General features: G+C 43.5%; 2 protein-coding genes across 7 annotated transcripts in view; both read right to left on the bottom strand.

Annotated features, from left to right (window-relative positions):
• POFUT2 (protein O-fucosyltransferase 2) overlaps positions 1 to 1182 on the bottom strand; it is a 34107-nt gene extending 32925 nt beyond the window's left edge. Inside the window, exon 1 of the mRNA XM_075001495.1 lies at positions 807 to 1182. Coding sequence (XP_074857596.1) covers positions 807 to 946 — 140 coding nt within the window. The 5' untranslated portion in view covers positions 947 to 1182. The remainder of the gene's footprint in view (positions 1 to 806) is intronic.
• YBEY (ybeY metalloendoribonuclease) overlaps positions 1 to 12945 on the bottom strand; it is a 29837-nt gene that overhangs the window by 1240 nt on the left and 15652 nt on the right. For 5 of the 6 annotated variants that reach the window (XM_075001498.1, XM_075001496.1, XM_075001499.1 and 2 more), the window contains 2 exons: positions 8573 to 8641; positions 5241 to 5777 (listed from right to left, as the gene is read on the bottom strand). In XM_075001498.1, coding sequence (XP_074857599.1) covers positions 5691 to 5777; positions 8573 to 8641 — 156 coding nt within the window. In that variant the 3' untranslated portion in view covers positions 5241 to 5690. Of the gene's footprint in view, positions 1 to 5240; positions 5778 to 8572; positions 8642 to 12945 lie in introns of those variants that run through there. The other variant, XM_075001502.1, reaches the window with a different exon arrangement.

Here is a 12945-nt window from a genome sequence, read left to right as displayed (position 1 = left end):
GGCAGAACCGACCCTTAGGGAACACCATTAGTTACCCCTTTCCATTCTTAAATTTTACCATTTATTCCTATTCATACTACCTTACCAGTTTTTCTTATGAGTTCTCATCTCCGAGATAAAGAAAGCATATTGCAATAACTGTAAAAAGCTGCAAATGATACCTCGGTAAAAAAAAAAAAAGTCAAAATTTCACTAACTTTTGCACAAGTGCCCAAGTATCATGAAAAATATTCAGAGGCATTTGCCTCAAGGCTCTGTGTAGCAAAGAGATGGGGAGCCAAACTTACTGCTCAGGTGTGCTGGATAAGAGACGGGTGAAAAAGCAGACTGCAAAAAGCCCAGTCTCCCCACACAACGCTGACTGAATCGCTGCGCCTAACATACATGTCTCGCTCTCGCTACAGAAAATGGCTCTTTCATCCCACGCTATAGCAACAGCAGCGACAACTTATCATTCAAGCCGGTTCTCGCAGCAAAGCGCCCCTAACAAGCCACCTCAATACCATGTGCGAGGCCATCTGAGGCGGCCGCTGCTCCCCGCCCCCACTGGCGGAGGAACACTCAGGGCCCAGTCTGCAGGGCAGGCGGCGCAAGGGACGGTGGATCCGGCAAACCGCTGCCCCGAGGCTGGTCACTGGCAGGGCCTCCCTGCCCTGGGGCTGAGGCACAGCCAGGCCTCTGGGGATTCCCGGCCGGCAACCCCTCCTACTCCTTACCGGCGGCGGAACGCAGCCCGAGCCCTGCGCAAAGCCCCGGCGCCTCCCGGCGATGACGCCCAGCCCGCCAGTCCCTCACATTCTCCTCACCGGCGGTGGGAGGCGGCGGCGACGGCGGGGAGGGAGACTGCGCTGTGCCCGGCCTGGAAGGCGCCAGGGGATGTTTGGGCGGGCAGCAGGCAGAGTGCGGCCAGGCTGAGCAGGAGGCTACCCGGGCTCCGAGCCGCCATCTCCGGGCCGCGGCACGCTCCCGTCCGGGCCTAGGACGCGACGCTTCACTCTGTCTGAAGGGCGGACAGCGGGCTTCTTAGGCGCTGCCCGGCCAGATCGCCAGATTCGGGGCTGCGTCGCTTGCCCGCCGGCGCGTGGGGGCGCGGCGCGTTTGCCTCCGCCCCACGTCTCGGTCAAGTAAAACCCTGCCCGCGAGCTGCGAGGCTTTCCTTTTCCCCGTTAGTTCCGCCTTCCAGACCGCTCTTCCCTCCACTCGCCGGGGTGGGTTGACTTGTACTTGCTCAAGAGCACAGGACAGGCCGAGTCTAATTTTGATCCTCGTCCAAGAGTCCCGAAGCTCTTTGCCGTAGGGACAGGACGGTATGAGGAAACACAAAGCCGCAGGAAGAGTTAGGGACCCAACGCCGGGACCAATGCCACCATACAGGTTGCCGCAGCGAGTAGCCCTGGCCTCCCTAGCAGACCTCTCCGGTTGCTGGGACACACAGAGGTGCTGGGGGCTGCATGCCGCTTTCCTACACCCGGGCAGGGCTTGCAGCACGGGAGAAAACAGCCAAGCCTACTCCCCCAGAACATGTTCTCCGCTTTTTAGAAGGTGAAGTGTTTTTAGGAGGCAAGGACCAACAACAAAAAAGGATCAACTCCCGGGGGGGAGATTTTCTCAGGGTATGAATAAAAAACTTATGTGTAACCTTAAACACAGTTATTCCTAACCCCAGGAATGTAAGACTTGAGTAATAATTAGGACTATAGTTTACTTGCTCTGGCCAACCTCATAGGCCCAGAAGGGATTTACAGAAATCTAATCCCTGCCCTTCGCCCATATTATGTGACCTGGGGCTACAATGAGAATGCTCAATCAGAGCAGACAATATAAAAAACGGGTGGCATAGTGTTATCATTTGATTCACCAAGACACTAACAGTTTTTCCAGTGTCCTACTCAACATCAACAACCACCATGGGTTCAACACTTATTGGTATCCAATGCCTCCCTCACTATTTTTTTCCATCTTTCCCTGTCCAGTGCAGAGTGGCTTAGTTTTGTAGACTACCTCTGTACCAATCTACCATATTATCTACCCATTCTCAGGGGGGTCTGCCTCTCCTAGCTGTCCATTACGCTGAATAGCAGGGTCTTGACCTTTTTGCTTGTTCATTCTGCAGATATGCCCAAAGAGCTGTAACTTCTGTTGTATAATCTTTTACAGGAGGTTCTCTTTCGGCTGTATCTTCCTATATAATTCCACGTTGGTGACCTGCATCCATCCTATTCTCAGGATCTTTCTATAACAACTCTTGAATGCCAATATCCTTCTCTTCGAATCTTTTGTTATTGCCCATGTCTCACAGCCGTACAACATGCAGCTGAATACACACATTTTGAGACACTCCACTTCATTACTAAGCTACTTGCTTTCCTTTTCCAGATCTTATCGCCTTCAGACTTGCTCTTGCTTTCGCCATTCTCGTTGCCATTTCTTTCTTAGTCTAGATCATACATCATATTTCTCCCCAGATACATGCACTTCTCTATGTTCTCTAGTTTCATCCTGTCTACACTAATCTTCCTTCCTATTTCCTCATCTCCAAATACCACTGTTTTCATTTTATTGATGTTCATAATCAGGCTGTACCGCTTCCCTTCCTCATTTAGCACCTGCATCATTCTTGCTAGCATCTCTTCATCTTCCTTGATGATATCTATAATATCCATGAACCTCAAATTATCAGTTCTCATCCTGTGCACTGAAATCCCTTCTATCTCTTCCTTGATCTTCTCCATCCCTCTAAGGCTACATCACAAGAACATACGAATGGCCTTACTGGTCAGACAAAAGGTCCATCCAGCCCAGTATCCTGTCCGCCAACAGTGGCCAATGCCATGTGCCCTAGAGGGAATGGACTGAACAGGTAACCAACAAGCGACCTCTCTTCTGCCATCCATCTCCAGCTTCTGACAAACAGAGGCTAGGGACACCATTCCTTACCCATCCTGTCTAATAGCCATTTATGGACCTAAGCTCCCTTGAATTTGTGTAGCTCTTTTTTAAACCCTGTTATAGTCCTAGCCTTCATAGCCTCTTCTGGATAGGAGTTCCACAGGTTGACTGTGCACTATGTGAAGAACTTGCTTTTATTTATTTTAGACTTGCTGCCCATTAATTTCATTTGGTGTCTCTAGTTCTGGTATTATAGGAACAAGTAAATAATTTTTTCTCATGCATCTGACGAAGCGGGTCTTTGCCCACGAAAGCTTATGCTCCAAAATATCTGTTAGTCTGTAAGGTGCCACTGGACTTTTAATTTTTTCTTGTTCACCTTCTCCACACCACTCACTTGTATATACCTCTATCATATCCCCCATTAGTCTCTTCTTCCTTAAGATGAAGAATCCTAGTCTCTTTCATCTGTCTTCATATGGCACCCATTCCAAACCCCTAATCATTTTACTTGCCCTTTTCTGAACGTTTTTTAATGCCAGTACAGTAGGGTCTCAACATTCGTGAGGGTTCCATTTTGAGAACCCTTGCGAATGTTGAATTTTGTGACTATGGCAGCTGCCACCTGCTGGAGCACAGCTGCCTGCGCTCCCTGTCCCGGGGAAGCAGTGGCTGCTGGCACTCCTCACCCCAGAGCACTGAGATATGGCAGCTGCCGGCGCTCCTACCTGGAGCCCCGGGGAAGCAGCCACTCGCAAATTACTGAATTTGTGAACCTTAAGTTTGCGAATGTTGAGACCCTACTGTATATCTTTTTTTAAGATGAGGATGTGTGCATACCATAGTTTTATATAAGGGCAATAAGAGAATCTCCATCCTACATCTATACTTTCCATACAAGATCAACTGATCTGGGTCAATCTTCTGGGGTGCCGTTTTGCGCATGCGTGAAACGGCATGTTCCGGCGACATCATCAACCCCGGAACTCCTCGCAAGCCATAACCATTAAGGAAGGTTGATGGGAGGAGCACTCCCTGTCAACCTTCTGTCATGAAGACAGGCATGGAAGTTGATGGCTGCAAAGTTGATTTTTGGTATGCAATTGGCATACCAAAAATTGCATAGCAGCTGTCGACCTTCAGGTTTACCCAAACTGCCTGGAGATGAATCTCTGTCACCTGCTCACAGCAGGAAGGAGCCCCATCTGTGGTCCAGCAAGAGATTCTCCCCCGCTACTGCTGACTGGCAACATAAGTGCTCTGCTTAAGGCTCCCCTAAGTTCAGCTTTTCCCCTCTGCAATATGACAAAGCAGGGTTTGAGAATCTGCTACAATATCTTCTGGACATATGTACTGCACACTAAGTCCCTGACTCTGAAAACTGTACCATAGTTCATTTGCTTTCATTGTAGTTCAACATGCTCCTTAGCACAAGCCACTATGGCACCAAATTAAAGTTTAACTGTGTTTAAGATTAAGATTCAAAATAAAGGTAAGTAAAAGGATTTGGAAACATAAAGTTACCAATAAACATCCCCTCAAAAGATGCATGGCCTATACTTAAGTTACTGTCCTGTTCAAGAAAGTATTTCTTACCCAATGGTTAATCCTTCCAGTGCTAGTCCAGCTCACCTTTCTGTGATCTACTATTCATGACATATCCCCACTGACAGAACAGTTCCTTCCACAATGGATGGTCACTTCAACCATTTCTTTTCTTGTATAGTCATAGGCTATTGTCCCTTACCCCAAGGGGCCCCCTCTTTTCAGAGCTTTCCTGGGGTGCATTTTTTCTTAAGTATGTCCATGGTTGCATCTTCCCCAGGCACTAAGTATAGCATGGTTTTAGGCAAGGTGCTGATGATGATACTGACTGAGAGACTAAGATCGCAGATAGAAGAACATATAGCAGACGAGCAAGCGAGGTTCAGAAAAGATAGAAGTACCATACAGCAGATATTGGCACTAGAACTGATAGCGGAAAAAGCTCAACGAAAGAACAAGAACGTATACACTTGCTTTGTCGATTTTCAAAAGGCATTTGACAGTATAAATCAGAAAGTGACGAGTGGTGTTGGAGTCATATGGAGTGGATAGCAGACTGATAACGGTTGTTGAAGGATATCAATGACAATGTGGAGGCAGCAGTGAGAACATGCAGGGAGTTGGGAAGTTGGTTTAAAACAAGTAGAGGTACGAGACAAAGAGATCCAATATTGCTCTTTCAATCTGCTTTTGTATATGGACATGATCTGACGTCAGAAGATTTGCCAGAAGATCTTGTATAGATTTAGCCTTGGACTATTTATGGAATAATGTCCTAGTGAAGACTCACTGGGTAGCATCATTTTTATTGTAAAATTTTTTCAAAACCAACTTCAGATATTGTATACATGAATATATTTGACCAATTTAAATTAATTAATACTCTGATTCCATTCTTCTACCCTCTTTCCTACTAAAGATATGGTGGGAGGAGAACAGTAGTATAAAAGAGTAAGCACCGTAGTTTTCAACTGCTTCTATAGGTCTCCAATAGCTATTTCAACACACATTTGTGATTTACATTGGAATCCATTACTGGTTACAAGTTACACGCACAACTGCATTCTGCTTGAGCGATAAGCTCTTTGGCTAAATTTTGTTACATGCTACAATGCAAGACATTCTGTTGACACTACATGAAGTTAACATAGATATCTGTTAAATAAATCACTGGTAAGCCTGAGTTAATTGTGTCCACGCTACTTGGTAAAATGCAGATTTTATATTTACTGGGTCCTCTTTGTTTTCTGACATGGTCAGAAGTGGTTTTCAGTTAATGGCTGGAGGTTTGTACCAGTGATTCCATTTAACTCCTCAAGAATTTGTTTTTCTTTCTGATACATCTATGAGGGAAGGGGAAAAAAACCCTCAGTTAGCGTGCTCATTTTCTGTTTCTGTAAATATTTTATAATTTTAAGCATTAGACATTAAAGTACTGTTCTAATCTGAAAAATAAACTATGTAAAAATAGTAAATTCTTCCTCATAAGATCTACCCATCTTTGAATTCAAAGTCAAATCAGATAAGTTATAGACAAAAGTAACTGCAAGACCAATATGGTTAAGATGACGTTAGCTGGATTCTCTTCACACAATTGGGTTGCACAGGTGTCACACAGGATGTAATTTCACTGCCAGAAGATAACTACTGGTTATGAGTAAGTTACAAAGACTCCATCTTGAGTCTGCAGTGCTGGTCGTTAGGAAACGGTGTATTTTCCTGACCTCTGTCCACACATTCAATATAGTATCCTTGAGAAACAATAAATCTAGAATGTTCTGACTGTAAGTATGTATATTTGATTTATAACTTGCAGGCTTATATTCAAGCTTATCTATTTTAAAACTTCCACTGTTTTATTCTACCCCAGCAGTAATGTAAGGATCTACAGGGGATTGATACCTTTAGCACAGTTTTTATATTTAGGTAGGTGTGAATATGTAGAAATTTCTACCCTTCTAACTCAGCTAGTCTAAGGGCAAAGGGGCCAGTGTGCTGGCACAGAACGTGAGTTTCTTGTGTGATATCTGAAGGAGCCAAAAATACAATGACCCTGTCAGACTGGACATCCGACTTTACCATAGATATGGCACTTTTCGGCATTCGAACCACAGATGCCCAGTTTAGGAGATTATTCACAGGGGTGTGAAGCCACATCTCATGGATATTCAAAGGAGTGTCAGTCTAATCCCTGAATCAGGTGCATGTACCCTCAAAATCTTAGGCAGTGGAAGTCTGGTTTGGGCTTGGGAAGGCTTGGCCAAAGTGACTCAAGAAGGCCTATAACACCCCACAGCCAACAGCATTATGATGGATTCTTTTTCCTCAAAGAGAGGATTTTCTTCCTCAAACTCTCTTTTCCTTTACCTTTTCTATTCATGAGTACTAGTACCTCTTTAAATCTTTTCATTTCCTCTGTTATAATACTCTCTCACATCTCACCATCAGCAGAGCGAGACTAGTCTTTCAACTCCTCAGGTCTTCAGGCAGAAGCGTGAGTATGGTGTTATACTAAGCATTTGCAATTGTATACTCAGGTTACACTTATGTTATTAACTGAGACAATCAAATTCATTTATGTGTTCCTCACCTGCGGCATTTTTTTAATGTTATCTTAATATCAGTTGTAATAAAATTTGTTTTAGTTTGGTACTGCACAGAGTGTATGTGTGATTGCTGGCCCACCTCCAGACACAGAACTTTTTAGCTCTTAATGTCTGTAACGGGGGTGGAGGGTGAACTTCTCAAGGCAACAAAAAGTCTTGTGGCACCTTACAGACTAACAGATATTTTGGAGCATAAGCTTTCATGGGCAAAGAGCTTATGCTCCAAAATATCTGTTAGTCTATGAGGTGCCACAAGACTTTTTGTTGTTCTCAAAGCTACAGACTAATACAGCTACCTCTCTGATACTTCTCAGGACAGTCATTCTCGGGTCAGATTTGGCAAGCTGACACCCAAAACAATATTCCTAACCAGATTTCCAACTTCAGTCAACAAATGGATAGGCATTTATGGGATTGCACTCTTAGACTGCCCTTACACAGACCCTTTCGTTAAAGGATTTCAAATCTCTTCTACTACTCAGTTCTTCCAGATACACAGTACCTTTGCAAGATGCTGTCTGTCCTTAGCTCTCATTGATTGCACTCTCATTTCTACAGTTCGTTAAGAAAACTGGAGATATTCCCGCAGGCATGTGCATTTTGCCTATGATCCTGTCAACTCTCACAAAGAAAGCAAGGTTCCACTTGGCCAGTAATCACATGAAACCAAAAGAAATCTAGGCAGTCATACGTGTTTCTGCTACAAAAGGTGATTCTTGCCTCTGAGTAAACACTTAAATAATCCCCAAATTAGAGTTAGGACATCAGGTTGTTAAAGGTCCTAATTTTCAGAAAGTAAAAAGTAGGCCCTGACTAGATGTGTCATTAAACAGCTCATGTGACTTTTTCCACAAGAAAAAGGTGTGAATTTGATGTTCTGGCAAGACTCCAATGTGGTTAATTGCACTTGCTTATAGGAGTATACATACTCCAGTAGCCAGAAGAGAGAACTGGCATACCCAGGTTCTGTTGTCTACCCTAAGTAGTCTTCTGTGTGAACTTTTGCAAATAGTTAAACTCTTGTCTCTGTTTTTACATTTGTAAAAGAGGCTAACATCTTTGAGATGCTCTGCTGGAAGGCTATTTGTAACTGCATAGCATTGTTCCCTAAGATTCCATCTGCCATTTCAATTAGATTTTTTTTAAATCACTTCCTTTCCTAAAGTACTGTAGCCTTGCAGTGTATTATAGCTGCTATGTTGACTCCTGCTCCATGGAGGCATAGTTTGTCCCCACGGTTAAGGATGAAAGTATCCAGACTAACCCCTGTTTATGAACCTGCTACCATTCCAAATATGTAGTTTTTTGAGGATTCTCTAAGATGAAAGGCACTATTAGAACTTCATACTATTACTTTTTTGGTTTATGTGACTGAGTGACTAGCTGCAAAGTGCCCCTGAGAGCATCAAAATTAGAAGGTTATACTATGATATGCTTCAGGAAAATTTCTCTGCATTTACAATATGGTTTTGATTTGTACCATTACTGATATGCTTCAGGCATTCTTAATACATCTATCTCAGCTTAGGTACCTGCTCCCACTCTGCTTCTGTATTGTGCTGGTATCCTAGCAAATGGCACAGCCCATGAGCTGCAGTCACCTGTCCAAAGAAACAACAAAAACGGTTTTAGTATTTTACAGATTCCTAAACACGTATGCATGTGTGCATCACTGTAATATACAGGGGCTGTCTTGCAATATTTAACACAGATCTTCACCAAGAAAGGGACAGTAATAAAGTTAACTGCAGACTGAATCTCTCCAACTTGGAACTCTCTAGCAACATCCATAATCTGGCATGATTTTAGTTAGCAGATCACCACTTATCATAGACATGGACAAGTTTTCCACGGTCCAAGGAAAAGTTCCAGGATTGGTATTCCTGCGGTATAGACTGTGGTTCAGGGTGAGAATCCTCATAAAATTGGCCCGTTGCCAACTATGTCCACATATCTATTCTAGAGATACCATCACTGGACCTAACCAGGTTATTCACAGAATCACGGGCACATTCTCATGTTCCTCAACTAACATCATATATGCCATCATGTGCCAACAATGCCCACATGCTTTGTATATTGGACAGACTTCAAACTCTCTTAGACAAAGAATTAATGGGCATAAAACAACAATAAAAACAGTCCTGATTCACAAACCTGTCAGCCAGCACTTTAATGGAGTGGGCCATTCTGTTAATAACCCAAAAGTATGTGTTTTACTGAAAAGGAATTTTCACAACCGTTTGGAAAGAGAGGCTGCTGAATTCTCTTTTATATTCAAATTCAACACATTAACATGTGGTTTGAACCAGGATGACAATTTTCTAGTTCATTATAGGGGCTCTTTTACATACTTTGCTTTATTTAATTTTTGACTTGCCCCCCAGCTCCTTCTGCCCCTCTGCTCTCTGATTTGCTCACCTTGATAATAATTTTTCTGATTTGTCAACCTTGATTACTATTTTTGGTTCTCTGTGCCTTAAATATTGAATCTGTTCTGGTATGGCTATGGTCTGAAGAAGTGGGTCTGTTCCATGAAAGCTCATCACCTAATAAATTATTTTGTTAATCTTTAAAGTGCTACTGGACTGCTTTTTTGTTTTGATAGTATATAGACTAGCAAGGCTATCTCTCTGTTACAAACAGCATCACATGATGCATGTTTCTCAATCCCATCATTCCATGGGCAAACTGTCAGACTGCCAGTTGCTTTTTGCTGAAGCATGTGAGGGAAGTGTGTGTGACAGGGAGCAAGGAGGAACAGAGCAAAGAGGAACAGAGCGTATGCTGGACAGAATGAGTGCATCAGCTTGCTGACTCTAAGTTCAGACAGCTACCAGAAGCAGTCAGTCCTGAACAGCGTTCCTGTAAGAGGTGTACTTATGTGGCCACTCAGTAGAGAGTCAAATGCCACCCAACTCTTTAGCAGACGGCCCGCAGCTAGTTTATTTATTTCTACTGGAGCTGAACCTTTGGACATGTCACAGAGCACAAAAAATTTATTCTACACATGTATGGATAGAATCCACGCATGGATGGAAAAGATTCGATAGAACATTGGTCCTGAGGCAGGGGGTGGGGGCACCTTCCCAACATCATCCCCTGCCTCCCTCCCTGTCTCTGCACAACACAGTCTCCCTCTCTCTCACGGGCATACACACATGTGTACCACTGCCTGCTGTTTCAAAGTGTGGGAGACAAAAGCATTCTATGTAAATGATTTGCTCTTTGCTGCCAGAGCTGATCATGCTCAGCTGTCAGAACTTCCCAGAGCTTTTAAAGGAGAGGGATGCCTGCCTGTGTATCAGGAATACAAAACAGATGGGCTCAACACATTGAGCTGTGTGGTCATGTGAGGCCAGATATAGCAATTGAACAAGTTGCAATGTCTACACTGATGCTTTGTCACTATACAGAGTGAAATGCAATGACGTAAGGAAAGCGATCAGAATGGATAAGGCAAAATGGTTAGAGGAGCAGTGTGAAGATACAGAGAGATATTATGGCAAGTGTAAGACCAGGAAGACGTATAAAATGATTAAGAATATTAATAGGAAGTGGCAGCCAAAGCAGATGGTGATCAAAGGTGAAAACGAGGTGCTCATGAACAAGGAGAGGGTTGTACAGCGATGGATGAGATATTGCACCAATCTATACAAAGCACAGTTGGAGCTGAATGTCTCAGAGAGACCGTTAGAAGAACTGTTAGAAGACTTCAGGGCTCTGAGGGCACGGGTGAGGGAGTTTGGGGCACAGGTGGTATTCTCCTCAATTCTGCCTGTCAGTGGTAGGGGCCCAGGCAGAGCCAGGTGCATCATAGAGGTGAATGCCTGGCTTCCAAGATGGTGTCGCCAGGAAGGCTTTGGCTTCCTCGACCATGGGATGCTATTCCAGGAAGGACGGCTAGGCAGAGATGGTGTTCACCTTTCCAGGAGGGAAAATACTGTATTTGGACACAGACTGGCTAACCTAGTGAGGAGGGCTTTAAACTAGGTTTGACAGGGACAGGGGAGAAAAGCCAACAGGTAAGTGGAGAACATGGAAACCTGGGAGATGCGTCAGAAATGGGAGGCAGTATGGGCAACGTCAGAGTAAAAAGAGGGTCAGGGCAAAACAGGAAGGCAAGATCAAATCAATATTTTAGATGCCTATATACAAATGCAAGAAGTATGGGTAATAAGCAGGAAGAACTGGAAGTGCTAATAAATAAGTACAACTATGACACTGTTGGCATCACGGAAACTTGGTGGGATAACGCACATGATTGGAATGTTGGTATTGATGGGTACAGCCTGCGTAGGAAGGATAGACAGGAAAGAAAGTAGGGAGGTGTTGCCTTATATATTAAAAATGTACACACTGGGACTGAGGTGGAGATGGACGTAGCAGATGGACATGTTGAGAGTCCCTGGGTTAGACTAAGAGGGGTAAAAAAACAAGGGTGATTTCCTGCTAGGAGTCTACTACGGGCCGCCTACCCAGGTGGAAGAGGTGGATGAGGCTTTTATTAACCAACTAACAAAGTCATGCAGGGCCCTGGATTTGGTGGTGATGGGGGACTTCAACTATCCAGATATATGTTGGGAAACTAATACAGCGGGGCACAGACTACCCAGTAAGTTCTTGGATTGCATTGGAGACAATTTTTTATTCCAAAAGGTTGAAAAAGCTACCAGGGGTAAGCGGTTCTAGATTTGATTTTAACAAATAGGGAGGAATTGGTAGAGAACCTGAAAGTGGAAGGCAGCTTGGGTGAAAGTGATCATGAAATCATAGAATTCACAATTCTAAAGAAGGGAAGAAGGGAAAACAGCAAAATAGAGATAATGGATTTCAGGAGGGCAGATTTTGGTAAACTCAGAGAGCTGGTAAGTAAGTCCCATGGGAAGCAAAACTGAGGGGAAAAACAGATGAGGAGAGTTGCCAGTTTTTCAAAGGAACATTATTAAGGGCCCAAAAGCAAGCTATCCCGCTGTGTAGGAAAGACAGAAAATATGGCAAGAGACCGCCTTGGCTTAACCAGATCTTGCATGATCTCAAAATAAAAAAGGAATCGTATAAAAATGGAAACAAGGACAAATTACGAAGGACGAATATAGGCAAACAACATGAGCATGCAGGAGCAAGATTAGAAGGGCTAAGGCATAAAATGAGTTAAAACTAGCTACAGGCATAAAGGGAAACAAGAAGGCTTTTTATAAATATATTAGAAATAAGAGGAAGACAGGGACAGGGTAGGGTCATTGCTCAGTGAGGAGGGAGAAACAATAACAGGGAACTTGGAAATGGCAGAGATGCTTAATAACTTCTTTGTTTCAGTCTTCACTGAGAAGTCCAAAGAAGGAATGCCCAACACAGTGAATGATAGTGGGAAAGGGGTAGGGTTAGAAGTTGAAATAAAAAAATAACAAGTTAAAAATCACGTAGGAAAATTAGATGTCTGCAAGTCACCAGGGCCTGATGAAATGCATCCTAGAATCCTCAAGGAGCTGATAGAGGAGGTATCTGAGTCTTTATCTATCATCTTTGGAAAATCATGGGAGACAGAAGAGATTCCAGAAGACTGGAAAAGGGCAAATATAGTGCTCATCTATAAAAAGGGGAATAAGAATAACCCAGGAAACTACAGGCCAGTCATCTTAACTTCTGTGTCAGGAAAGAAAATGGAGAAGGTAATTAAAGAAATCATCTGCAAGCACTTGGAAGGTGGTAAGGTGATAGGGAACAACCAGCATGGATTTGTAAAGAATAAATCATGTCAAACCAATCTGACAGCTTTTTTTGATAGGATAAAGAGCCTTTTGGACACGGGAGAAGTGATAGATGTGGTATACCTAGACTTCAGTAAAGCATTTGATACGGTCTCACATGATATTCTTATAAAAAAACTAGGCAAATACAATTT

The sequence above is a fragment of the Carettochelys insculpta genome, chromosome 8 (genome assembly GCF_033958435.1).
Source record: "Carettochelys insculpta isolate YL-2023 chromosome 8, ASM3395843v1, whole genome shotgun sequence".
Taxonomy (NCBI): domain Eukaryota; kingdom Metazoa; phylum Chordata; order Testudines; family Carettochelyidae; genus Carettochelys; species Carettochelys insculpta.
Note: the sequence above shows the minus strand (reverse complement) of the source record. Positions and strands in the feature narration are given on the sequence as shown.